Source organism: Amphiprion ocellaris, chromosome 16 (genome assembly GCF_022539595.1).
Source record: "Amphiprion ocellaris isolate individual 3 ecotype Okinawa chromosome 16, ASM2253959v1, whole genome shotgun sequence".
In the NCBI taxonomy this organism is placed as follows: domain Eukaryota; kingdom Metazoa; phylum Chordata; class Actinopteri; family Pomacentridae; genus Amphiprion; species Amphiprion ocellaris.
Window position 1 is genome coordinate 13,666,266 of NC_072781.1, and position 25,577 is coordinate 13,691,842.

Sequence of the window (25,577 nt, forward strand, 5' to 3'; positions counted from 1 at the left end):
GTTGGTTGTCCTTGTGTATTCACTGTGTTGGTTGGATTACAGTTTAATGCTCTGTGTCATTTTCACTATTCCATCATGCCACCAGTGTTGCCCCTAACCTGAAAGGGTCACTTCACCCAAATGAAACAAACTCTCTCTCTCTCTCTCTCTCTCTCTCTCTCTCTCTCTCTCTCTCTCTCTCTCTCTCTCTCTCTCTCTCTCTCTCTCTCTCTCTCTCTCTCTCTCTCTCTCTCTCTCTCTCTCTCTCTCTCTCTCTCTTACACACAAACACACACACATGGACTGATAGAAATTCTGTCTGAGCAGATAAATCAGTTCATGTTGAAATTACATCATGGTGGCAGCAATGCAGCCAAAAAAAAAAAAAAAAAAATTTTAACAAAATTCAAGCTTTATTATATTTGGATTAAAATATTAAAATTATGCAAAATGTTAACTTTGTTAAAAAAAAATGTCCACGATCCTTGTAAAAAGTTAACTGTGAGAAAGGCAACAGTTATAGAGTCCACTCAGAACAAAAAGAAAGATCTGCGACGAAAGATCGAAAGAAATACAAAAAGTTGATGCTTTATATGTATGTATGGGGGAAAAAAAACACTCAAATAGAGCCACCTGCTTCATTTGAATTTTCAGTTCTTCATAGCACTTTTTTCTTGGTTTCTTTCAACACCCTAACTGAAAAGTGCCTCCCTGTGTGTGTCCCTGTGGTGAAGGGGAGGGTGCATTAAAATCATCTGTCTAAACAGATACATGTGGGGAGTCGGAACACCTGTTTCTGTGGACCGGGTGTCTGCAAATGTTGGTGTGTTGTTTTAAGAAAAGAGAAAAAAAACTTGAGGAGATAAAATACTGATGATTTAACCTTCACAGTTTGAACTAGTTTTACTGACTTACAAAAAGCCTATAATCACAGTGATGTGACAAATTAAAAGTCTCTCCACACTTAAGTGGACACAAACAAAGCAGGAATTAACAGATCCCACTGCAAAACCTGCATTTAAAACTCTGCAAACACAAGTGAATGGTAACGTTGTTGACTTCCATATAGCAAGGGTAGTATTGCAACATGGCATTTGTCTTCTGACTAAAATAGTATGTGGTTTGCTTGCAGCAACAATTTGCTGCCTTTAAAACTAAAAGCTGCCACTTCGTTGTGTCAGATCATCTATTCCACTCATGTCAGAGTGTAATTTCTGCACTGTGGGGCAGATGAATAGATAGAATTGGATCGAGATGAATAGCCTGTTAACACTTCTTTTTTTTTATATATTCTCCCCACAGGCTTTTTTCTCTCCCACTTTTAAGCTTCACTTGGGCAGTTATTACTGCTAATAACACACTTAAAGGCGAGTTAAAGGCGAGCAAATCCATATGATTCAGGCCTTTTATTGTGAACATTTTGATAAAATCACAAAGCATCAAACGCTGTTTAATTCCCGCACCTGGATCAGTTAATAGGAGACTTTGTTTGAACCGCCGCAGGGCATTTCTTTCCCACTAATGTGGAGGCTTTCAGTGTGTTTGCTGAAGTCTCTGTCAGTGTATTTCAGTAATAATGACTGAGTGGGAGGGCCACTCGGTGCAACTAATAAGGACCGCGATCGAGCAAGCGATCCCACTGTGACTTTTATTTCCAAGTCCTGGAATCCGGAATCGGACTGATCGTAATCACACATGGATTATGCTTTTACCGCTGTTTTTGGTTTGTTTCTGCCTTAGAGGAAACTTTATCAGCAACTGTAAGTACTTACAGATCAAATTCATTTCACGCTAATTTTTTTTTTTTTAAATCCTCTTGTAATGTAGAAATGAGCGAGTTTACCCATCGAAAATGCCTTTTATGAGGTGATTGCATCTTTGATCGCTTTATTTCGTTTATTTTTTCTTTATTTTTTTTTTGATGTGTGTAACTTGGGACGCATGCCTTATGAGCAGGTTATTTCTGATTTATGAACGCTGTGCAGCGGTAAACATGAGCCGTGTTGCATCACTTTGTTAAAAGAAAATAGAAAAGAAAATATGAGCGACAAAATCCCGCAATTATTAAGAAAAAATAATAATTAAAAAAATAAACACACGTCCAGCCAATCAGCTGTCGCGCAGAGCAACACGCTTCTTTGAATATTGGAGAGTTTTTGCCGCTGAGTTATTGCCATTGATCGAGAGAATGAATGATGGAGGCGTAGAGCGGACAATAAGTTATGTGGCCAAGGTTTAAGTCCTCTCTCTGCCTGCTCCTATCTCAAGCTGTGACATATGTGATACACCCCACACTGCCACTGTGTCAATTTATAGGATTTAAATCGATGCAGGTTTCGGTCTAACAGCCTTTTTTTCTTTTCCCATCTACTACACTGCATATGGCATTAAAATCAGAGAAACAATTCAACTCCTCCACAATCTGGAATAACTGTGAATGTAGAAGCTGCGTGTGTTGCATGCATTTGCAGAAATGACATGGAATAACATTACACCTTCACACAGACAGGGAATGTGATCCCTCTGTAGTGCTACTTGTCTTCCCCATGCATGGTTGTAGTTTGTAAGTGGCACGGTCACCTCGTCTCCATGCGCCATGATACTGTAAAGGCCTGCATGCAGAAAAACTTTATGATCCAGTGGGAGAAAGGAGGGGAAAAAAAGGCTTGTAGCAGCAACATGGACTGGAATTAATCAGAGGGGAGAAATTAATTTGGATAAGACTGTGGCGGTTAAAGACGGATCGTGTAGTGAAAAAAATACTATTGGTCACACTTTGTGAGGCCGTGCATATAAATTAACTTAATGTGTTGTGGCTGTATTACGGTGTTAGGAGGTCAAGTTCAGCACTCTGCTGTGTCTTCAGCCATTTCGTCCCGCTGGAAATAGATGAATGTGCACCTGGAGGGAAGGATTTTATGCTTGCTACAGCTGTGTTTTCACAAAACTGTTGCAGGTAGACTGCTAAAAACAAGTGCAATAAAAAATCGCTAATCATGATTTTCTGTAGGATTGAGAATCTAATGGTGTGATGTTGTGTAAGAGAATAATCATTAAAGTATTTCAATGTCACGTCTATGTGTGCAGCTCATTGTTGGGCTTTATTCAGCTCAAAGACCTTGAATTTTAAAAAAAAAACAATGTGAAAGAGTTTTTGCATGAGTGTAGAAGTTATTGAAAGTGCTCAGTTTGAGTCAGAATAATTCACTGAGTGCACTCTTTTGACCGTACTTTGCAGCAGCCTCTTACCGTCCACGATGACTCTCCCCAAAAAATGTGTGCCGCCTTTGTGATGGCATGAGAGTAACGCAGAAGATTTGGTTTGGCAGCATAGTCGAATGTTTCAAGAGACTTGCTTGTAACTAGAGGTTTCCAGGTTTGATCCTTGAATGTGACGTCCATTGCAGACAGCTTACACATCAAAACACAACAAAGTGTTAATAGAGTATTACACAAACACAGATCAGGGCCTTGGCGTTCACGCTAAAATCAAACATTGAAGTGTGCAAAGAGCCAACAAATTGTGTGTTGAACTTCTCATCAGTCACGCTGTGAGCTGAGTTTGGAATAGAAATTAAAGTCATCTTGAGAGGAGACGTACAGACCTCATGAATTACAAACTTATGGAGAGCAAGAGTCGGCCTGGCTCAGTGGTTAACAACTAAGTCAGTAACGCAAACATAGCTACGAGTATAATGCTTCTGCTGGAGTATAGTCATCTGCATTCATCGCTGTATGGGAGGTGTTAATGAGAACTAATGAATGAAGGACTCACAAGTGCATTCTCCATGCTGACTGACTTTACATAAACACACAAAGAGGCTTTGGGGACGTGTGAGAGTCAAATGGAAAATTGGAGAATCAGACATGAGCGACTGTTAAAATGTTAACTCCACTTTAATACTGAATTTGCTAATAAGGAAGAGACCTGATCTGAATACAATAGATGACATTTCTGCCACAGATTGGAAGCTTCCTGAAGTTTTACCTGCCATGTTTGCTAACCCATCACAGACACGTGACTGTTTCAGTGCTAGGCTAACTGATGAAGTCAAACCTGCTGCTGCACTTAGCATAAAAGCAAGTTTATTATAAAAGTCACCTGACCCACACTGTTTGTTAGTTATGCATTTATTAGCACTTAAATTGGGAAAATATTTAATCAAGATTAGCACAAGGCAAGTGTTTTTTTTTTTAATGATATTTCAGTTTTACCAACCTGCGTTATCCTGTTTGCCCTCAGGTTTTCAGGTGGACGGCTTTCTATCCTCAGAGCCATGATTTGCTTGCTGCGATGGACTGCTTTCATTTGGACTGTGAATTCCATTCCTTGCACTTTTGGAATGGCAGTGAGCGAACAAACAGGTGTGTGTTTTTTGTTGTCCTCAACTTTTTGTCTGCAGCAACATATTTCTTTCAACAAGAAAAAGATTGTCGATGGTGATAATTTAGCAGCAAAGTACCACCTGCAGTCTTTCTCTGAATGTGCTTTTGTTAACACAAAGCAGACAGGTGTTATCTATAAAACAAATGATCTCCTTTGAATGTGGAGGTAAGGAACAGATAGACAGAGAGATGTTACAGCTTTTATGATTTTAAAGCCTCTGTTGTTCTACAAATAATCATGTTTTAAAACATTTAATTATATCCCAAACTGACATGTCAGTGACTGCATGTCTGCATACATATTTTTGTTATTGCAGTGCCTTTATTTAAGTGTGTTGTATTTTTTAGCCACAGCTAATATTACAGGATTATCAGTATTCATAAAGTCCGTTTTGGTAATGGTAATCTGGGCTTGTCTCTAAATTCAATTTCAGAGTCTTCTCATACAGTTTTTTTTTTTTTTTTTTAAGTTTAAGCAAAGGTTTTGAAGATTAATGGGAAAATATAAAAACTGTGAACTGATTTTCGGCTCTGATGTGGATTTCTCATAAAGCAGTTTTGCTTTCAGAATTAAAGGAAATGCACTGTGGAAATGACTTCATGATTCAATTCATCACTGTCTATAATACCAATAGTCAAAACTGATTCCAAATATAAATGAACATCTGCACTGAGCACAAACAACTTCTTGGTGACTTTCCTTTAGATGGCTCATGTCCCAGTCTGACCGTAGAGGAACACAGGTTTAAGGACATTTTAGATCGTCCCCTGGAAATCACAGGTATGTGCTGAAAGATGAATTTTGTAAATAAGTCGGCAACGGCTTGTTTAAAGCTAGTAACACGTTGCAATCCTGTTCACAGGATTTGATCTCACAGAACAGTTTCTTCTCCGAAAGGGAACAATCACAGAAGAGCTGCCATCGTTCCGATTAGGAAGCAGTCCGCTTATTAAGCCAACAAAGTAAGTAGCGTGCACACGTTTGCTATCATGCATGTGTGTTTATATTGTGCATCATTTGGGTTGTTGTTCATTTTAACATGTGAGGAAACTGTAGAATGCACTGTGCAACCAAAGCAGCACACATGAACAGTGCTAAAGTGCAGGCTATTACTGATATGCTTCTTTGTGTTCAGGGTCTCAATATGAAGTGGTATTTTTTTCTTACAATTCAAACACTGCAAGACCCTGTGGTTTTGTAAAACATCTAAAATATTACTGCTGTTACAGATATTTGTTGTGCCGACCATGGGGAGAATTTAAGCTTTCAAATCTGTGACTTTCTAGGAAAAAAAACAAAACAAAACAGTGTAATATTGCTATTTTCATGATAGGGCTGAACTGACACAGCCTTGATATGCCCTGCTCAGAGCAATAGTTCCATTTGCCTTGGCTAATAAGGGCAAGCTGTGAGGTGAGCTGGTAGACAGGGAATAATTTGAACAGAATTAATATATATTGCATTTATTCTAGAAGTCTCCTAAGGGCAAAAAATGGGACATAAAGGACAGGGAAAAAAAGTCTGAGGACGTATAATAAGACAGGAATATTAAAATAACTACATAAATGACACACTAAGGTGCCATTTACTGAAGACCTTTATTCCCTGGTCAACTGGCAGCGACTTCACCTTGCTGATTCTTATGCAATGATATAGTGGTCATTTGATTTGATACAATATTAATAAAGGTCCATTGTGCTTTTACATATAGTCCCAGTTGCATCAGAAAAAGACCGGTGGCATATATGAAGCTGTAATGGGCGCCCAACTTGGCTTTACAGTGACGTCTTGGATTCTGAAAAATGTGCTTCGACGTTCATTGTTTTGTGTCCTTAGGTTGTAACAGTGAAAGAGAACACTTTGTCATTCTTCCGGGAGGTGGGGAAGGATATTTTTAGTATTTTTACATGGCATGCAACTGTAAACATTTACTGCCACTCTCTCTGGCAAGGTGAAAGAATCTTTGAGCCAGGTGATTTGTGATCTGCTTCCCCGTCCAGTCAACCAAGTTGAAAATACATTTACTTCAGCCCCTCGCTCAGTCTGGGCCCATAGTGCAAGAAGATGCTGCTTCTCAGTGACGCTGCTGACAGTGTCATTGGTTATAGTGGTAAGACTGCGATCCCTCTCATATCCAATTATCTAAGTACTTTGACAGGTGATACTGCATGTCAGCTGAGGAGGGAAAGCGAGGGCAATTGCATGAAGCAGGAGGCCCCTCTGCCCCTGCCACAGCCACTAAAACATTGCTCACTTTACTTGCAGGATATGCAGCAATAGATGCCTTATTCTCTAGATCTGGCTGATGTTCTGCCAACTCCTTGGCACAAAATACATTATGGTACATAGATCACAGCTGACACACTTATGGAACATTCATGCAAGGTGACGAATCACCCTCCAAATGCAGCATGTATTTGACCGCACAGTGCTACATTGCTCACTGCCATAAGACGCATGTCTGTGTTTGGTCTGATACTAATTTCCATCACATATCTGATATGTTTCACATTGATATGCACCACATTTGCATTTAAAGTACATTGAAATGCAGCTCCACTTTACAGGGTTTCCTGTGTAGTTAGGCAGCTCAAAGTCTTCAAGGTTCAATGGAGCTTTTCTTTGTTCAAATGTCTAGCAAAAGAAGCTCAGCGAGCACTTGTTTTTCTCTGTCTGCAGTTAGGTAGCAGGCAGCCACACTGGTCTGTGTATTTTTTTGACTGACTAGTTGTTTTTAGCAAAATAGAAGAAGTAAAAAGGTAGGAAGTCCACTCATTTTTTACATATATTCACACTTGTCTGTGCTTCTTTTGCTGTGGCTTGAAAATTTTTGTCCTTTTTTAGCCTCATAAACTAAGACAAATCATGAGAAACTGTCGGTATGAGAAACAAGGCACATGTAATGATGACATTACAGAGAAATAAGTTACTGTATTCAGCCCAGACCACATTTGAGAGAATGTTTTATTAGGTTATACTTACATTGTTAATGAGGATGTTATTGCAGGTCTTTAAAATATGGATATTTTAAAATTTTGATACATATATAGAGTTTCCTAGAAAGGCGCTCTACTCTGCGGTGAGGGAAAAACAAAACAAAACAAAACAGTGCTGAGTCAAAATGGGAGGTTCAAGTAGCAGCAGTCTTCCATTCCTGACAGCATCTCCTTTGATTAAAAAACAGCAGCTACAAAAACATGCACTGAAGAGCATCCCACTCGTTACAGAATATATGCAATGCACCTGTAGTTTGTGCCGGTACTGCTTTTGTAAGGTTAATTTAATTTGACCAAGTGCCGATGATGAATATGTAAAATGCTTCTTATTTGCAATAAACATGTTTTGAGGCGCTTCAAGAGAAAGAAAAAGAATATCTGTGGATTTCAAATTTCTCTGGCAATATTTTCCACATTCGATTTTAGTGTATGCCAGAAGCGTTCAGATTAGAATACATATTTTGTAATCCAATGGATTGCATTATGCAAATTGACATGGTAATTTGTAAGCAATCTGATCCAACCCTGATCTATCATCCTAATAATTTTATCTGTAATGTAATGGTCATCTCTTACTTGAAATCTCAGTGGTAACAACACATCTTGAATTTGGCCACAGAGTCTCATAATGTGGTTTATGCCGTGTTCAGGCTGAGATGTAGTGTATCAAATCACCATGGTTTGTGTTTGTCTGTCAGTCTGTGGTTTCAGTGGTTTCCGACTGTCAGCTAATTGATCACGTAGGCTTACTGTAGTCAATACGGTACAGCTGACACTCTATTTAATGTCATAAACGTCTGAACTGTTTCTGAAATATGCAGTTCATAAGTGCTTGCCTGGATTTTTTATCATTTCATTTTTAGACCATATACATAGATGTTTAGAACCTTTTTAATCTTACACACCTAATAGCACTATAGAGAGCTTGAACTGCCTTGTACTTAGATGGCTCTACATTAATGAAGAATTTAATTTAAAGCATGCATTTTTTTTTTTTTTGACTCGTTTGCCGTCTCTGGTGGCTTGTTGTCATTGCAAAGGATCTTGAGGTGCTCTCCGATATTTAGGTGTACAGAGGAACTCTTGTTTGCACTGGGTCGACAATGATACATAGTTTTAGTTATCTCAGCTAGACACATGCACACTCAGTTTTGTAAAGTCTCTTCACAAGTAAAATATTCTTCTTTCAGATCACAGGCGTGCAGTTGATTTGGCTTGATAACAGGCAGTTTGGTATCATGCTGCCAAGCGTTCTTCCACATTTAAACGGAAAAGTGGACTCATGCTGGGAGGAAGTTATAGTCTTTGCCAGCACAAATGATGGATTTAGTGTGCAAACTGTCATGGTTGAGTCAGCTTTGATCTGTTGGAGGATTGGATGTCAGTAATAAGCACGTGGAGGTTTGATTGTGTCAACTACGGCAATTCGATTCCTCCAACTCATTTTAAAAAATCCTGCTGGGTTGGATTTCTTACAAACCAGGACACTAAAGTCGCTTCCGTGAGATAGTCTACCGCACCGGTAGTGTTGCTGTGACATTCTGTCAAACCATTGTCTCTGATTATACAAGCGGTAGTGTCAGCCAAGCAATATGCACGGTCAAAGACATGTTCCAAGAGTGGTGATAGTTTCCAGAAAGCACATGGTCACTCCTCATAAAAATGGAATTAGTTCTGATTATAACTCTTGTGTGCCAGAGTGTTACTCTGAGCAAATTAGTTCTATTTAAATGGCACTTGTAGCAGACAGGATTGGCAGAATCACATGCGGTATTCTGTAAGAGTTGTATTGGCAGTGAAAGATAAGAGCATGGAGAATGAATTCAGACTCATTTACACACATTTGAACGTGCAGAGGAGCGTTTTTTTCCCCAAAGAATCACACAAACAGACTTCAAACCAACCGACATTGTGCTCCAGGTTTAGCCACTTAGCCGCTGAGGGCAATCAACACCGGGTCAAGAACTTTAACCCTGTGGGTCTTCAGAGATCAACTGTGCCACACTGTAGACAGACCATGTTTTGAAATGAGAGTAGGCTGAGTTAGGGACTTTGAAAAGAAGGGTATGAACTCTTGGGCCTGAAAAAAAACCTGCCTTGCAGTAAATTCTGCAGGGTATCTCAGTTATAATAAAACTTCTTGAATTTATGATGTTCCATAGGTACAGTGCATGAAGCTCTCAGAGTTCTGTTATGTACGTTTTTACTTTATATTATTCCTTGCATCTTATAATTAACGTTTAATACATTTAGTACAATCAAGTACAGTATGTGTAGCCTTAAATATTCTATGCTGAATTTATTGTAAAATTCCCATTTTTATAAATTGCCATGTCACTTTTGATATTGAATTGCAGCTGAAATAGTCCTTTAGCCCCTGGGCAACAAATGACCTTCCCAGTCCTCGGTCTCTCACAGAAGCATTTGATTTTTCGGGAGCTTTAACTTGGTGTATTTATCATTTTAGTCATGTACCGTTTACACCAAAATCTCAAAGAATTCGAGGGACACAACAGCAGAGGGTATGAAGCTCTGAGAGAATAGGAGATGATATATTGGAGTGAAAACTAATTTCCAACCTGTCTGAGGACACTCGCTCTCTTCCTCCCCCGGGCTGTGCTCTGCCTTCTCAATGACCTTATCATTGCATTATTATTATTTTTGCTGATCTTGATTTATTATGTTTATGCTCTTCCACTTTTGGTTGTTAATTTGAGTTTGGACTTAGGGGTAGGGTTATATTTTTTTGAAGGATACTGTGTTTTGTTGTGTTTTTTTTAATGCAATGTAAGAAATTAAGAAGGGAGCGGGGGTGTGGGTGGAGAGATGAGTTAGTGAATAAGCTGTAATTCATTTGAGAGTGGGTGTGAGTTGAAATATGATGTTGTTTTTTTCCCTATATGTTCAGCTTTTGCTGGTACATACTTTTTTCTGTGTTATTTGACTTTACAGAGCAGTTGAGGTCATAGATATAAACCTATAGTTGCATTGCACTAGGCATGTAGAACTGCAGCACATGGGATCTCAGTGGGGTAAAAAGATTGGCCTCTTTGACTTTGGATCAATGTCTATATGCTTTCATTATCTGAATGACAGGGAAGCCTGTATAAAATTCATCAAGTTAAATGGAATCAAGTTTGTCAGGTTTATTTATGTGAATGTCTCTGCAGCAAGAGGATATTGAAATGTTTTATTGATCACTGAAGTTGATTGGCTGCTTCATTATTCAGCCACTGAAAGCTTTAAACTGGTTTACAATCAATATTGACAAAAGACACAAGAGATTGCTATCTTCAATTTTTTAGGGTATTTTAATAATCCGTTTAATATTGATATTCTGTGAGAATCTGACTCCATTTTACAATGTTTCTTTTTAGATTAATCTTTCCAAATGGGCTCCCAAGTGAGTACTCCCTTGTCTCCATCCTCCGGGTGAGAAGAACTACTAAAAAAGATCGCTGGTACCTTTGGCAGATATTTGACCAATCAGGAGGCAGTCAGGTGGGCCCCACTGGATGTGTTAATGTCTTTTTAAGTATCTACAAAAATGTGGTGTGGTGGATGTTTCTTTGTGGTGAGAATTTTGTTTTTAAAGCCTTCTTTTCCCTCTAGGTGTCTGTTGTGGTCGATGGTGGTAAGAAGGTGTTGGAGTTTTCTTCCCAGGGCTCACTGAAGAACACCCTCCGCTACACTTTTAAGAGCCGTGACCTACATGCCCTCTTTGATCGCCAGTGGCACAAGCTGAGCATTTCTCTTCAGAGCAACATAGTCTCCATTTACATGGACTGCAAGCTAATAGAACGGAGACTGACTGATGAGAGGGACAGCATTGACCTCAATGGGCGCACACTCATCACTACAAGAGTGGAGGACGGACGACCTGTAGATGTACGTCCCATTCTAACTTTACTGGAACATATTTGTTATCTTTACCTAAATCTATTCTGTAGAGTGTGATCATTCACCAGTTTTTGGTGCAGTAGTTTTGTTATTCATCTCCAGTTTTGATCAATTGTGTGACAGTCCATGCAGGACAAAACTCCTCTCCATTCAAAACATGCTTGAGGGACATATTCAGACTCTTAATCTGTCTAAATCCTCCATTGTGCCATATGTGTTAGCGTCACTCTCAGAGATACCCCTAAAGTGCTAAGAAAACATAAGGACAGCTTTGCCTTTTGTTCACTACCGAGTGGATTCTGGTTTAAGTCGGATTAACAGTTGTCTTTTTGCACCATGCCATTAGATAAATATGCAAGTCTGTATATCTGAAAAACTGTAGATTTCATGCAGACGTTACAGCGTCTTAAAAGTGTTTAGATGCTGCGTTTTTAAGCCAGCGAGGTGAATTAGAGGACAATTTAAAGCTATAATAGCTAACAACTGAACAAATTGTCTTACCCAGTGAAGCACAGACATTTGTCATTTAAGAGGAGCATGATGCCATAATGAATCCACTGTTTGATGCTGTGATTGTTCATTAATATGAGTTGTTTTCCACAGATTGAATTGAAACAAATCCTAATCTACTGTGACCCTTATATGGCTGAGTTGGAAAATTGCTGTGAGCTACAAGAGGTAACATGCTGTAATATCTCAGTGCGAAACTAACACCTGCTGTTTGTTGTAAATCAGGAAATAAGGGGTAACAGATTTTGTTGTTTTTTTTTTAATTCCCCAATTTTAAAAATGAATGATGTAATATGTTTTTCTTAAAATATTCAGAGACAAAAACTGTAATGACACACTTCAGATTGTACCTGGAATAAATGTCTTGGGCGTTCTACATAACTAAATAACTTGACCCTGTGCAGTGTGATCAAACATTGAGAGCATAATAAGGTTTTTGTTTGTGTCTCTTCCACGAGGACATGCATCCAAAGACAGAAACTTAATAACTCCCATCACCCTAAAGTCAATAAGAGCTAATGTTACAGTGATTCCAAATGCAGAAATGACCTTTGACCCATCACCATTACATCTCTCCATAAGTACACTGTCATATCAGTGTAAAGTTACTCTCGGGGAATTGTCACAGCCTCGAGAAGGACTTATCAGTATCGCTTCACTGCAAGGAGACATAAACATATAGCGCAGGTTACTTGTGTGAAGTGTGCTACGTTACGGTGGATTGTGGAGTTTCTTTGCCCTGAAGCAAATGTAACAAAGGGAGGTGTCTAAATGGTGAAATTTCTGTATTGATCCAGTGTGGAGCCAAGAGGACATTTAATGGTACTTCCCCTCCCCTGGATACAGAGCCAATCCCCCAGATGCTGTCTCAGCCGGTCTCACAGTCAATTGACAGATGTCACTGTCCAGCTGAAAAGGTACAATCAATCCCCCCCAACAAGGGCCTCTAATTGAGTAAGTGTAATGGCTATTCCAACTCAACCAGAACTGATTTGGCACCACGTGTACTCAATCCTTTATGGGCACTAAGCTGCCGTTTAAAAGACACTTATACCAAAAAGTGTTTTCCTTGGAAGCCAACCAAAGGCAGTATAGCCATAATCTATGAGTGAACACAGGTATAATTCTCCCGAGCATTGTAAATTCGCACCGTGCAATTGATTTTGTGGAAATGCGGAAGGTCTCTTTTGGCTGCAAATATTCATGTAAGACTAAAATGCAAATTGAGACTCAAAAGCTTCAAGCCTCCTTTGAAAGGAGCAGATAGCACAGCTCCGAGGTGATATCCAATCTCATACCTAGCACCTTTATGGTTTTAAGAGTTTGTGTGCAAATCACAAAAAGGCAGTAAAATCAGTATTTGAAGTGCTACATTAAAAACAAAATTCTACTTCTACACAGACATTGCTAGTCTATCAGTAGAAGTTGATTTTAGATATTAGAAAAAGGTCTTTTAACAACGTTTCTAAATTTTCAAGTATCACATGAATATGTAAAATCATTATTTACTGTAAATACTGTAAATTATTTGTATTGTCTCAGTTATAAATAATTGTTGCTTCTTGGCCCAAGTCCTTTTTTTCATTCTACCTCTAAGATTTATGCTGTCGACACTGATGTTTATATTTTTTAATCCCACTAATTGTCTCTACTCAGGGGGATCCCGGTCTTCCAGGTGTAGTTGGACTGCCAGGACAAAAAGGAGATAAAGGAGACAAGGTATGGGCAACATTTTCAGCATGATGAAAGCACACATCTCTTCCTGGCATTTATTTTAAAGGGACTGTAGTGGTTATAGAATGTTAGATTTAAAATATTTTCACGGTAATCTAAATTTGAGTAGGTGGGCAGTATCATGTTGAGCATCCACACTACAAATCTCAAAGTCTTTGTGCTTTGCCCTTTGTTGCAAACGACTATAGTTTTGTTCTCATATGTTACTCTCGCTGGGTTTTCTTTGTGGCTAGTGCTGCTGGTTTTCCAGGACAGCTGCAAGGTCTAAATGTCAAGAAAGTCAGCAGGTCCCTCTTGGACAAATTTATACTTCGCTGTTCGAGGAAGAGGAGTACATCTCTCTCTCAGCAAAGCAAATGCCTGTGCTGTAGTGTCTCGCAAAGTTTCTTGTTCTTCAGGCAAGGAGAAGCTACCATACAATTACCTTCACAAGGTGCATTTTCTCCCAAATCCCCCCAAGAAGTGTGAATTGGGAAATCATACATTTGTCCAATCACTAGAAAATAGATGTAGTTTAAAAAAAAAAAGAGAAGGATCCTTTGACCGTGACAGCTCAATAGACAAGTGGAATAGTACATGCCCAGTCACTGAAAATTGTGGGTGTTGTGTCAGCTGGAGGACAACAAAAACATGAAGGAACCACCAGCTACCCAAACGAAAAGTGCTATTTTTCCCTAGACGAATCACTTTGTTTGAAGGATCAAATCCACTTTTAGCTGTCTGCAAAGTGAAAGAAGCAGGAGAAGGTTTTCAACAATGAATGAACTTCACAAAAGACGAACAGCTGGTGGTACTGCATGTCTGATAAGACCTAGTGGCTTTTGGGCTCAGTATCCTTATTACCGTGGTGTGGCTGTGGGATTAAGATATGTAGGATGACTATTTGACTTTTGTTTCTGGACAACCATTCATTCCTGAAAAGCACAAAAAAAATTGCATGACCGCTTAATCACTCGTACCTGTAGCATCCTGTACCGGAATTTGTAATAGGGACATTTTTTTCAGTTTTTTAATCTATTGAAGTGCTGCTGTGATTAGTGCTGGTATAGGAACAAACTGGTGTAGATACTGAAGATTAGCTTGACATTTTATATTCTTGGTCTAATACTTAAAAAAAAATATATATAGATGATTGACATGTTTACATTATGAAGAAATCAATTAAGGTTTTGCGTTTAGCTGCTGTGTTTCCTAGCTTTTATTATAATGTCACTCAAAAAGTGTGAGTAATTGCAATGAAAAGATTGCTCAGATAATCTTAGGTGGGTTTTTTTTTTTGTTCTTTTTTCTTTTTTTTAATTGTAGAATTTTATATTGTCACATGGCAACTTTGCACTCTTTAAAATAGCTGTAGATGCTAATAGAATTGTAACTATTATATTACAAACTGTGTGTTTAACAGCAGGTTGTAATGTGTGTTATAATTGGCCTCTAATGAATCTTAATTGACCTTGTACAGATCAGCTCTCACACTATAATATGTCTGTGCATTTGCGTTTGCAGTGTGGTCGTAGCGCTGGTGATTAATTACTTTCTGTTAATTGTTATGACTATATGCAGCGGGTAAGACTGCATCAGGCATAAAGGTATCGTGTATTGCAGGCACTGTGGCATCCAGTCAAGGTCTTATGCTTTTGAAAATAGCCATATAGCCTCCCGTCCCCCCACAAGTGTTGACCTGAAGTCTAAGAGCATGTCCCAAAAGACCCTCAGCCTGTAGCCTATTTTATCTCTTTCTAAATGATTTGGCAGTTATTTAAACGTCATTATCAGGTTAACAGGTCATTTCTTTTCCTTGTCATTATTATTATTACTACTTTTGTTTTTTGCAGGCCACGTCTTATGCTTTGAGTCACAGGCCGAAACTGTTAACACCCGAAATCTAATTTCAGGTCTTCAACAAATCAATACTTGGCACCATTTGTTTACTTACTGAACAACAAAATTCATAACAAATCCTATTACGTGGCTTGAAGACGAAATCAATGAAGTTAAGGAAAAACATGATCAGGGAGCAACATTCTAGATTAAGCTCTCTTCCAGTCAGCTGATAACACCACCACTATGTGGAAAAAAGACAAAAAGAAAAAAAAAGAATCTTAATTTGTTTTGTTGTTTTTTGGTGGTGACATTAGTTCCAGTGTTTTAATAGTATGCTCAGGTTAATGACATTTGTTTGCTTGGAGGCTGATTAATCTCAATGGTGAACTAAAACTTTATTGAACTAAAGTGTAATACCTGCTTAATTCATCTAATGTGTTTATATAGATGCAGATATAATTAACAACAATTTTTTTCTCATTTCATTCACATTTAATGTACACAGATTGCAGTTACTGATGTCTTGTATTTTGAACTAGTGCTATAAACAAACACTTAATTTAAATTGTCTTGTAGCATCACTGCAGAATTTGCAGAATTTAAAGTCATCAAGTTTTTGTACTTCGTCTACGGGATCTTTACTAAAGTTAACTGTATCTTCTATTCTTCGCATTTAATTTACTGTAAAGGCAAGGTTACTTTGCCCTCTCTCCAAAAAATTACACTCCAATACAACTTACTTTACTAATATATTTTGAGAGAAACATATTTTCTGCTGGAATAAATTTGTTTGTTATATATCACAAATGTGTTTAACATTAACATATCTTTGCACTTTATTTCATTACATTAGTGTTGCTCCTTTTCAAACAATTATTCATTAGATGGAGTAGGATTCATCACTCTGGTAACCCAGAAAATGGAGGAGAAACTTTAAACGTGTTGTGAAAGATTTTAACCTTAACCGTGCTATTTATCTAAACTTATCCATATAATTTTGGTGCCTAAGTTTAAGCATACTTTTAAGAGGTAGTTGTTGTTGTGTAGGTGTCAAAGTGTAACATTTGTCTAAACCCAACCACTTATTTTTGGTGCCTGAACATAATCAAACAGTCAGTGAAAACCAAAAGTAAACAACAATTGAAAATAATAATTGAGGCTAAAACTTAATGGTCCCTCACAGGATGCAAACACAGAAATCAGTTTACTTCTGTCATTGTCCCCTTTTAGCTCCTTAAGGTTGATGTTATGCTTTCCTTTGTGTGTCTGCTATTATCTCCTAGATGTAAATTTTGCCATGTCGAAGGATTTGTGCAGAACCCTCCACACATGTCTGCATGCAGACACGTGCTACTATGCTACAACTGCAATAGTGCGCATGCTTGGCAATCTTACAACAACCATGCATCCCTGCCATATCTACTCTTTCTGTTTACGCCTGTATGATTACAGCTTATGCTTTGATCATACTCCGCTACAGACACACACAAGGACAACTGTAGACAGCTGCAGACAACATCGATGCGTGGTTGTTCCTATTGTAGGACGTTTTCTAGTCCACTGGCGTTCGCTTTGAGGTTTAATTTAGGTTTTGTCTGTGTGTTCTCTGCATGCACACTACTGCCAAGCACATGCACTATTGCCCTTGTTGCATAATCACAGTGCAAGGACACAAATTCGGGGCTGCATTCAGATGTCTATGGTTGAGTGCAGACATTCGTAGATTTGGGGAGATGATGAAATTTGCATCATGCAGATCCAGAATGGCCCTAACACCCACCTGGAGTTTTTGGCTCCTTCAACCTGGAAGCCTTTCCTACTGTCACATAATCCCTTTCAGAGTGAAAATAAGTTTCTTTCAAAACATGAATGCAGTTTAGTTGTATAGGAACATCACTTTTTTTTTTTAGAGGCCGAAATTGTGAGAGGTTCATCTTATTTATTTTACCCTCCTTTTTCTCTAAATACCCTCGTTCATCTCTGTCTTGTTTTTTACACATGAATAATGTTGTGATTTGTTGTTGAAAGTACAGAACAGAGAGACATTTTTGTTATGGAAAAATACCATATGTAATGAAAGGTTAGACTTTGACTAAATGAATCTCAAGATTGGAGACATTTAAATGACAACCGAAATCAGTACTTTTACAGGCACAGGAGCTTGAGTGCCACTCTCGCTATTACTGCACTGACAGCACTGCCTTGCTGTGTTTGACAGACTGATGCGCAGTAGTTATGGTAACACATTTTATTTCACAAATAACTAACATCTTGATTTAATATGGTAAGAGGTATGTTTGATTTCATAATGTACGCACAGCTGCATGCGATGTGGTGTCAAAGCGGTATATGCAGGACGCCATTCACTGACAACAGCTAAGATTGTTGAAGAAGTAAGCAACTGGAACAGAATCATCATTCTGAGCAAGAGCAGTACATACTTGAAAACGACAATGCCACTGATCATCGACTGAAAATGTTTCTCACATCTTGTGGGATTCGCAGATGTTCATGTCTCGCTACCACTGAGGGAAAAAGCAGTAGAAGAAGAAGTAGTTTATTTTAAGCCATCTGTGCAGTATATCAGAAGCGTCATGCTTTGACGCCGTCATGTGCAGTGGTGCTTTTTCTCTTGTTCACTCTGAGCTTGTTTCACATTAATCTAGCCGATTATGGGTGCAATTCTTTTCTGTTAAGGCACATTTAATTTGTATCGATTCCTAAATTTCCAAAGGTGGTCAAGTCAGTATTAATGATGGGGCAGTCATTTAGATTTACATTACAGCACAATCAAAGGACGGGGTAACAAAGTCAGAGCAAATAGAGCTAATAAGGTAAGCTCATGAGACTTTCAATTACCAACATGAGAATCCCATTCTGTACAAGATTAAAAATAGAGTATACTTACTAACAATTTAGCTTGACTTTGTCGAGATTAATCAAAGACATCTGGGCAATTTGGAGCATTTAAAACACCCGTAATGAGAACTGCAGGCCAATCATTGTGACCTACACAGAGGGCTTCTTGGGAAAGTGTGTGGGGATTACTTTGGTTGTGTTACTCCAACAGAAAGTACGATCCAGCATTACAGTGAGAGTTTGATGGAGGATTCTAATGCAGTGCAAAGGGATTAAACTGCTATGATTAATCCAGAATCCCTCAGGAAATTAAACAGATAAGTAGTGGGTTATAAGAATGCAGCTTACTTGAAAGGAAATCCATTTTCTATGGGCTTGCACATAAACCCTGGTATTACTAGATTTACAGCTTCTGCATGTACTCGCACCAGGAAAAAAACAAAAAAAAAACAAAACAGGCGGCATAATGGTGAAATTAAAACTTCTTTCCCTTTTACAATAACCTTAATTTGTTTTTGCACCATTTGAAACTCTCCTGCCCTTATGGCTTGTGTTTTCAATTAGTACCTTCTAATTCAATTTATACCCATTGTACCTCCAAAATGAATTATTATAGGAATTTTATTCAGGACAATTTATTATTTCACTGACACTGAATTTTGATTAGCTGTCAAAATCTGCCATTGTTCCTATTATATTCACCAGCATTACAATATTATTAGCTTTGGGTGTGTGTGTGTGTGTGTGTGTGTGTGTGTGTGTGTGTGTGTGTGTGTGCGCGCGTGCGCGTGCGTGTGTGTCAGTGGCTGAAAAGACAGTCAAGTGAATAAAAAACAGGATAGCAGCAGTGGGAAATACACTTTAATTCCCATATGTATTTTATAGGTTTATCTGTTCCTTGTGAATGAATCAGCAGCTGTAGATGTTTATAGTCTCAAATACAAATACTTCATAGCTAATTGTGTATATAACCAAAGAACTGTGTTTTTACTTATTAAATGCTGAGCATTTAGGAAAGGTAGACTGGGCATGTTGTCTAGAATAATTGCTATATAATCCATTACACAGAGATAGAATCTCAGTTGTTAAGTTTTGCCACAAACAGGGCTTGTAATGAAGCTGTGACCATGAACAGGCATTATGTTTAATTGGATTCTTAGCTTGCAGCAAGTTTTGCATTCACTTAATTTGTTGAATAACAATCTACCTTCTCTCTCTTAACAGTATTGTGGACAATTGCCTTTTTCTTTCAATTTTCTTTCCCATTCTGCTGTGTTTGGTGCTGCCTATAAAATAATATCCCCGAGCCAATCAAACTTTTCTTCCTTTCTTGCCTTGACCACTTTTCAAATCTATGTATATATATACAGTCATTAAGATAATATACCGAGCCTTAACAAGGTTCAGATTTGTGCTCTCCAGTTGTTGGGAAATAGGATCCGGCTCTGCAGCTGCTGAGCCATTGTGTCAGCAAGAACTTGTGGAACAGCTGTAGGAGCAAGATCGCCGTTGAAATGACAAGCCTCCATAAAGCTATTCACTAATGTGTGAACGAGAGACCTTTCACTAACTGTTCTGTGCATTGTTTTCATCGCAGGGGGACACAGGGGACGATGGGCCTCCAGGAAACCCAGGACATAAGGTAGGTCACTCACTGAGTCTCTTGAAAATCTAAAACTGCCAAGCGCTGCTTTGCCCTGAAAGCTGTGATTAAATCTATGACTGACACGGACTCACGGCCTCAGTTGGAAACTTTGCTTTACTGTGTGTATGTATGTGTGTGTTTTTTAATTAATGTTTCCAATTGATTTTGTTTTCGCTGCATGGCTTACAGATGCAGTGAATAGCAGGTGGCTCTTTTAGTTAAGTGATTTATGGCATCTGTCACTGCCCCTCTCTGAGATGATTTTCTAACATTATTGGATTGGATCGCTGGCTTGCTTTGTGTTGATCCCATCGCCACGACAAAGGCGATATCAAAATCAAATTAAACCATCAAGTGGGTTGCCTGGTTGGCACTGGGTGGATGGTGCCGCTACGGAGGTGCGAGTTCAATCCCGAGCAGCGACGTTTCTGCTTTGGCCATGTGCCCCCGTTGGACATAGTTGGCAGTCCTCCTGGCTGGGAAGCCAGTAAGAGATCATGTCCTTGTCACTGCACTAGTAACTTCTACTAGATGTTTGGGCTGTCTGTGCGAAGAGGGCTGGGATCTGGGTGCGCGCCTCAGTTATGCCCTCTTGAAGAAGCTCTCTGCTGTTAGGCGAAAAACACATGACTGGCATAGCTTTCTGCGTATTTGAGTAGTGAGAACATGCAACTGTCTCGCCCTCCCCAGGCCAACAGTGGGTTTCAGGAGTGAAAGACATTGAGGTGGGGTCAAGATCTTCAAACTGGGAGAAACAAGCATATACCTCTGACATAAGCTGGTTGTGTTATTCACTATCTCTATCACATTCCTGGAGAACTGAGAAAATGTATTGCTTTCGCTTAAATTCCATTTTCATTTTCACTGCTGCTTATTCTGTGACATTGTCATCAGAGAGATTTGTGACTATCGAAAGCAGCATCTCTGTACTAATCTCCTTAAGTAACGCAGGCCAGTTCTGAACACCAGCAACAGCTACTTACTATGATGCCAGCACATGGCCGTTATCTCTACGTCTTGAACTGAGAACCCCCTGCAGTATTTTTATGTAGTAGAAAGAGAAGGCGTGGGATTGTGATCCTATTCTCAGAAAAATAAAGAAAATACATAGGGAGAAAAAGATACATATCCATGAGATATTTCATCGCATTCGAGGGATCACTTGTACTGTGGAAGCTGTTTATGCATTGGTGAGTAAATAGGATTATTCCTGGATGTGGAAGATGGCTTAATCCTGGACCTATATCCATTGAAGATGTTAAGCCCACTGTGGGGTGACTTATTTGCTCGTGAACCTTGATATGTGGAATATGGAATAACACTTAATGGCACCGCTCTCTCCACTTGTGCTCCCTGAGATGAGGTTCATGAGCCAGCAAAAGCTGTTTTGTTACACGACAGTGCACAAGAAAAGGCTACATCAAGAACAATAGCGATAGTATTGATATTGATGCTAACGGACGGTGCCATGCCTTGTAGTATTTTATAACTATGCTCAACCTCTTGTCAATGAAGATTTTTTTTTCTGATCCAGGGATATTTTATGAAAGCTCTTTACTGTGGTTTCGCTGTGTGGTTGCTTTGTGTTAGTACTGCTGTCATTTTACTCATATGCACAAACTATACACATGGTATTTTGTACAGATTTTGGCTGAGAGCAGTTTTAGCTAAGACACACGCTTTCTCAGATTCTCTTGGTAGCCTCATTGTGAGAACAACAATTCCCTGCAGCTGTCGATATCATAAGAGTAATGATATGGTTGCCCTTGGACACTGTAATATGGCAGTTTGCTGCAGCTTAACTGGCCAGCTGAGGTCATTAAACTGTATAGGTTACACCCTAATAACAGAGCCAACAAGTTCCAAGACATCTCACATATTTCTGGCAGAGTGTGTGGAAAGCAGAGGCCAGCCAGCTTGAGAAGAATCAGTGATCAGAAAGATATTCATGGAAAAGAGCCTTTAACAGCTTATTCACTGAATGCATATAATCTCACACATGTTGTTAGACTTTGCTGAAGCTGACGTGCTGCATTGAACTCCATGAAAAACAATATGCCATAGAATTTGATATCCAGTTTGAAAATGTGTGCGAGTGTGTTATTTTTTCTAAATAAAATCCCAAGCGTGTCTTTTAATTGGTATCGCTGAAATCCAAGAGTGCTGTTGCTTCTGAGCTCAATTTGAAGTTGAGTTTGGGATTTAGCTTTATTGCACCAATGGGAGCAGAACAAGACTTCCTGGGTACGCTCACCCCCTTTAGCGCAGTTATTTGCATTTAGGATTTCTTTTTATGTCCCGTCATAATTGTCCACCAGTGGCACCTTTGTGCGTATGAGCACCAACGCATCCATACAGCTGCAATAACTGTAGAACAATACAGGATAAATTTCCTATCAACACGACCCTGTATGGCAGTGTTGTTAGATTGTGGGATCCAGTGGTGCTTAAATTTGCATTTGTAGGAAAATAGCTTTCTTGAATTATTTAATGCTTTAAGAAAAATATTTGTGGATGAATGTATTCATTAGCTTGTGTAATTAATATCTTATCATGTACAGGACACTTTTAAAAGCTCAAAGCTTTCCTGAGTGGCCATGTTTTTTCCTTAATCTTGCTTTAAAGCTTCGGGATGTGAAAGTGGGGAAAAAATATTTGGAAAAGTATGAACTTTTTAAGAGTCTTTTCTTTGCCTTTTAACTTTCAATCTTGTCATTGCAGGGGGAACTTGGATCAGAAGGGCAAAAGGGAATCGATGGAGAGAAGGTAAGTACTACTATCTCCAGCAGACATATATTCCATACATAGCACATCAACCAGATCTAGTTTCATCAGGGAATCAATTCTTATAGGCTTTTCATTTTCTGTGCGATGCCCTGGGGGTAGGAGGGAAGCACCGTATTCTATATGGCTGTTTTCAGGTGCCTGTCATATCTGAAGTGGATCTAAGTGTGTTCTAGCCTGCAATGTCCTTCTGCAGAAAAATTAATTGATATGTGTACTAGGCTTGGCATACTAATGGACAAAACTAATTTTTCAAATTACTGTAAGTCCTTCCTGTGTCACTTCAGGTTACACTTTATTGCATGCTTTTAAATCTGACTGCAGTGATTAAACTAATGTATGTAATATAAACCACAATAAGAAGTACTTGAGTATTACAGTTTTTTTTAAATAAAATACAAATGCAGTACAAATTAATTACAGTTCGGCTTAGATCTTAGTGAGACTGTTTTAGCCGCAAGCAAATTTGTGCCGATTCAGTTTAAAGTATTAAATGAAAGTTAAATGAAAGTGGTTTTTATTCTGCGTAGTGTTTGTTTGCCCACAATGGTATGATCTCGGTAGACGTGCAGGAAGCTGTGCAGATGGTCAGTTTAAAGTGGCTCAATAAAGAGACTTGTTTTCATCACCGTCTCCTCCTTGAGTCGACAAACAGCTGCCACAGAAATCAGCCTCCCTGCGGGCTGCGGTCCTACACTGTGCCCTAACAGAGAGGAACGAGAAAAAATAGGGATAAACATAAGTATGCTGAGCCAAAGGAGTATTTACTGATATTATCCATAGGATTATCTATTTCCTAAATTTCAGTTTTTCACCACTTTTATGATTGCTCTACACTGATGTCTGTAAAAAGTGTGCTTTGCTCAAAGATTGGTAATCCTGATTTAAATAATAGATAAACCACATCAATTGAATTAGAAGTTGTGCTTCTATGGTCTCTAAGCATTATGCATCAACAAATGCTTCTTATATAGCCTACAGTCGCTGTTATTTTAAAAAATAAAGAAGGAAAAAAGAAAGTAATTCAGTGGATACACTAAAACGGATCCGCTCTGACTAGATGGATCCTGTATATGTTACCTACTTGTTTTCCTTTCCTATCAACCTTCATCAGTTTTTCTCAGTATGAGCCTAAAAGGGGCACCTTAGATAAAAGTAATTGCAAGTGAGCAGCAAACCAAGTAAAATTCAGGCTGAAGAGAAAAAAAAAAGATTAAAAAAAAAAAAAAAAAAAAAACAGCGACAGGGTACAAGCTTAAGCGTTAGTTTGTCCCCCAACAACCAGCATGGTTCTCTTTGTTCTAAGGTAAGTAGCAATTGACAGCTTGAAAAGCCGCTTGACGTCATTTGTACATTAGCATATGAATAGCATGATCAAGTTTATTTACATAGAAATCCAAAGGAGAGCGAGACCACCTAATGGGAAATTAACAACATGCACATCAAGTATGGACTGATTTGTTGTCATAACATTACTCAAACTATGATGGAAGACCGTGAATGTACATTTCCATGGATCATGTGCTTTATTTACTGATACTACTGGTACTGCAGCAATCAGGAGGGAAGAGGAACTGTGAATAGCTCTTCTTTCTTTGCTCGCTGTGGACTGGACATCAGCGGTATATAAACTGGAAGTAGGAGGAAGCATGTTCACTGTAGAGCCACTGAGTCAGTATCCAACAACAGCAGCTCAAAACTTTGCTGTGTCACAAATTTACAGTATTTGCTTATTTGCACATCACTAAATGGAGTGAATCCATATGTATTGCCAGTGAAGTTCATCTGTAGCTACTGCACAAATTTAAATTATCCAAGTATATGCATAAATGCACTTGTCACCAAACATTTAAAGCGATCATCATAACATTGCGTTGATGATCATGAGAAGTTGCTTTTGGAATTACCGTCACCAGGGGGTGTCTGAAAAGTGTAGTGAGTTGCTGCCGTGACAGAATAGAACCAAGGCCCCGCTGAGAGGCCGTCCTGCTCCCCTCTGCTCTCAATGTACGTGGCTGCCATCATCGTTAGTGGTACTCGGTTGGAAACTTTGCGATCAGAAAAGAGATCCTCTCTCATATGTCAGTGGACAGTTAGCCTTTAGATAGATGAAAACTAATGATTCCATTTTTCGCTGATCTCCTACCACCAGTTTTGTGTGGGTCTGGGATACAAGTATGTTTTCCTAGAGAATTGACTTGCTTTTGATCTTTGTGCCACCCTAGGCAGTTGGGTTTTCTCTGGTCACGCTCACATAGCTCACCATGCATACCCTCCGGGGACTTATTATACTCTGCCCCACTTCCTCGAGTGATTTGAAACAAAGAAAAGTAGAGAAATCGTACTTGTGAAGCATTGCTTTTACCAAGACATGTTTGTCGAGCAATTCAAATACCCGATATTGATAATAAAGGATGGATCTGGATGTGTGTAGCCGATGTTAGTAGAAAAACAGCTGGTCCAGCTAAATCAAAAGCGAATAAGATAGGCTTCCAACCTGCTGTATCTTGTTATCCAACAAGGTAGTCACCAACACATCCAAGAACCACCTGGGCTTTCTCTTTGAGTGAAGGCAGGTAAACATGTTGTGGATGTGTCTCTTTGTGAAAGCACAGAGATGACACTGACACATATCATTTTATCTGACACGGAGTAAGATGGAAAACAAGTCTATTTCTAACAATGCCAGACGGTTCCCTAAAGAACAGACAATCTCTGGCATTTATAAGGAGCTGGCTTTGAATATAGTACAGTACATTTGTATATTTTTTTCCTCACATGTTCATTTTTTTTAATTTATGCTAAAAAAAAATCTCAGGTATCAATTTGCTGCATTAACAGATTTTTAGGCAGCTTGAGGGTTGCTGTAAACACAGGACTGAACATACTGTGTCATCACCCCTTAAGATATTATGTCAACCACAATCAGCAGCATTAGCATCATTTAAAAAGGATTTTCTGG

The 25,577-nt window shown here is 38.9% G+C and overlaps 1 protein-coding gene across 5 annotated transcripts in view; it reads left to right on the top strand.

Moving 5' to 3' along the window:
• Positions 1–1,195: 1,195 nt before the first annotated feature.
• The window catches only part of LOC111562976 (collagen alpha-1(XIX) chain), a 103,159-nt gene continuing 78,777 nt past the window's right edge, over positions 1,196–25,577 (top strand). For 3 of the 5 annotated variants that reach the window (XM_035944234.2, XM_035944235.2, XM_035944236.2), the window contains exons 1-11: positions 1,197–1,739; positions 4,223–4,344; positions 5,072–5,146; positions 5,229–5,328; positions 10,740–10,863; positions 10,975–11,250; positions 11,866–11,940; positions 12,570–12,689; positions 13,429–13,491; positions 19,784–19,828; positions 22,553–22,597. In XM_035944234.2, coding sequence (XP_035800127.2) covers positions 4,257–4,344; positions 5,072–5,146; positions 5,229–5,328; positions 10,740–10,863; positions 10,975–11,250; positions 11,866–11,940; positions 12,570–12,689; positions 13,429–13,491; positions 19,784–19,828; positions 22,553–22,597 — 1,011 coding nt within the window. In that variant the 5' untranslated portion in view covers positions 1,197–1,739; positions 4,223–4,256. Of the gene's footprint in view, positions 1,740–4,222; positions 4,345–5,071; positions 5,147–5,228; positions 5,329–10,739; positions 10,864–10,974; positions 11,251–11,865; positions 11,941–12,569; positions 12,690–13,428; positions 13,492–19,783; positions 19,829–22,552; positions 22,598–25,577 lie in introns of all 5 variants that reach the window. The other 2 variants (XM_055018414.1, XM_035944237.2) reach the window with 2 other exon arrangements.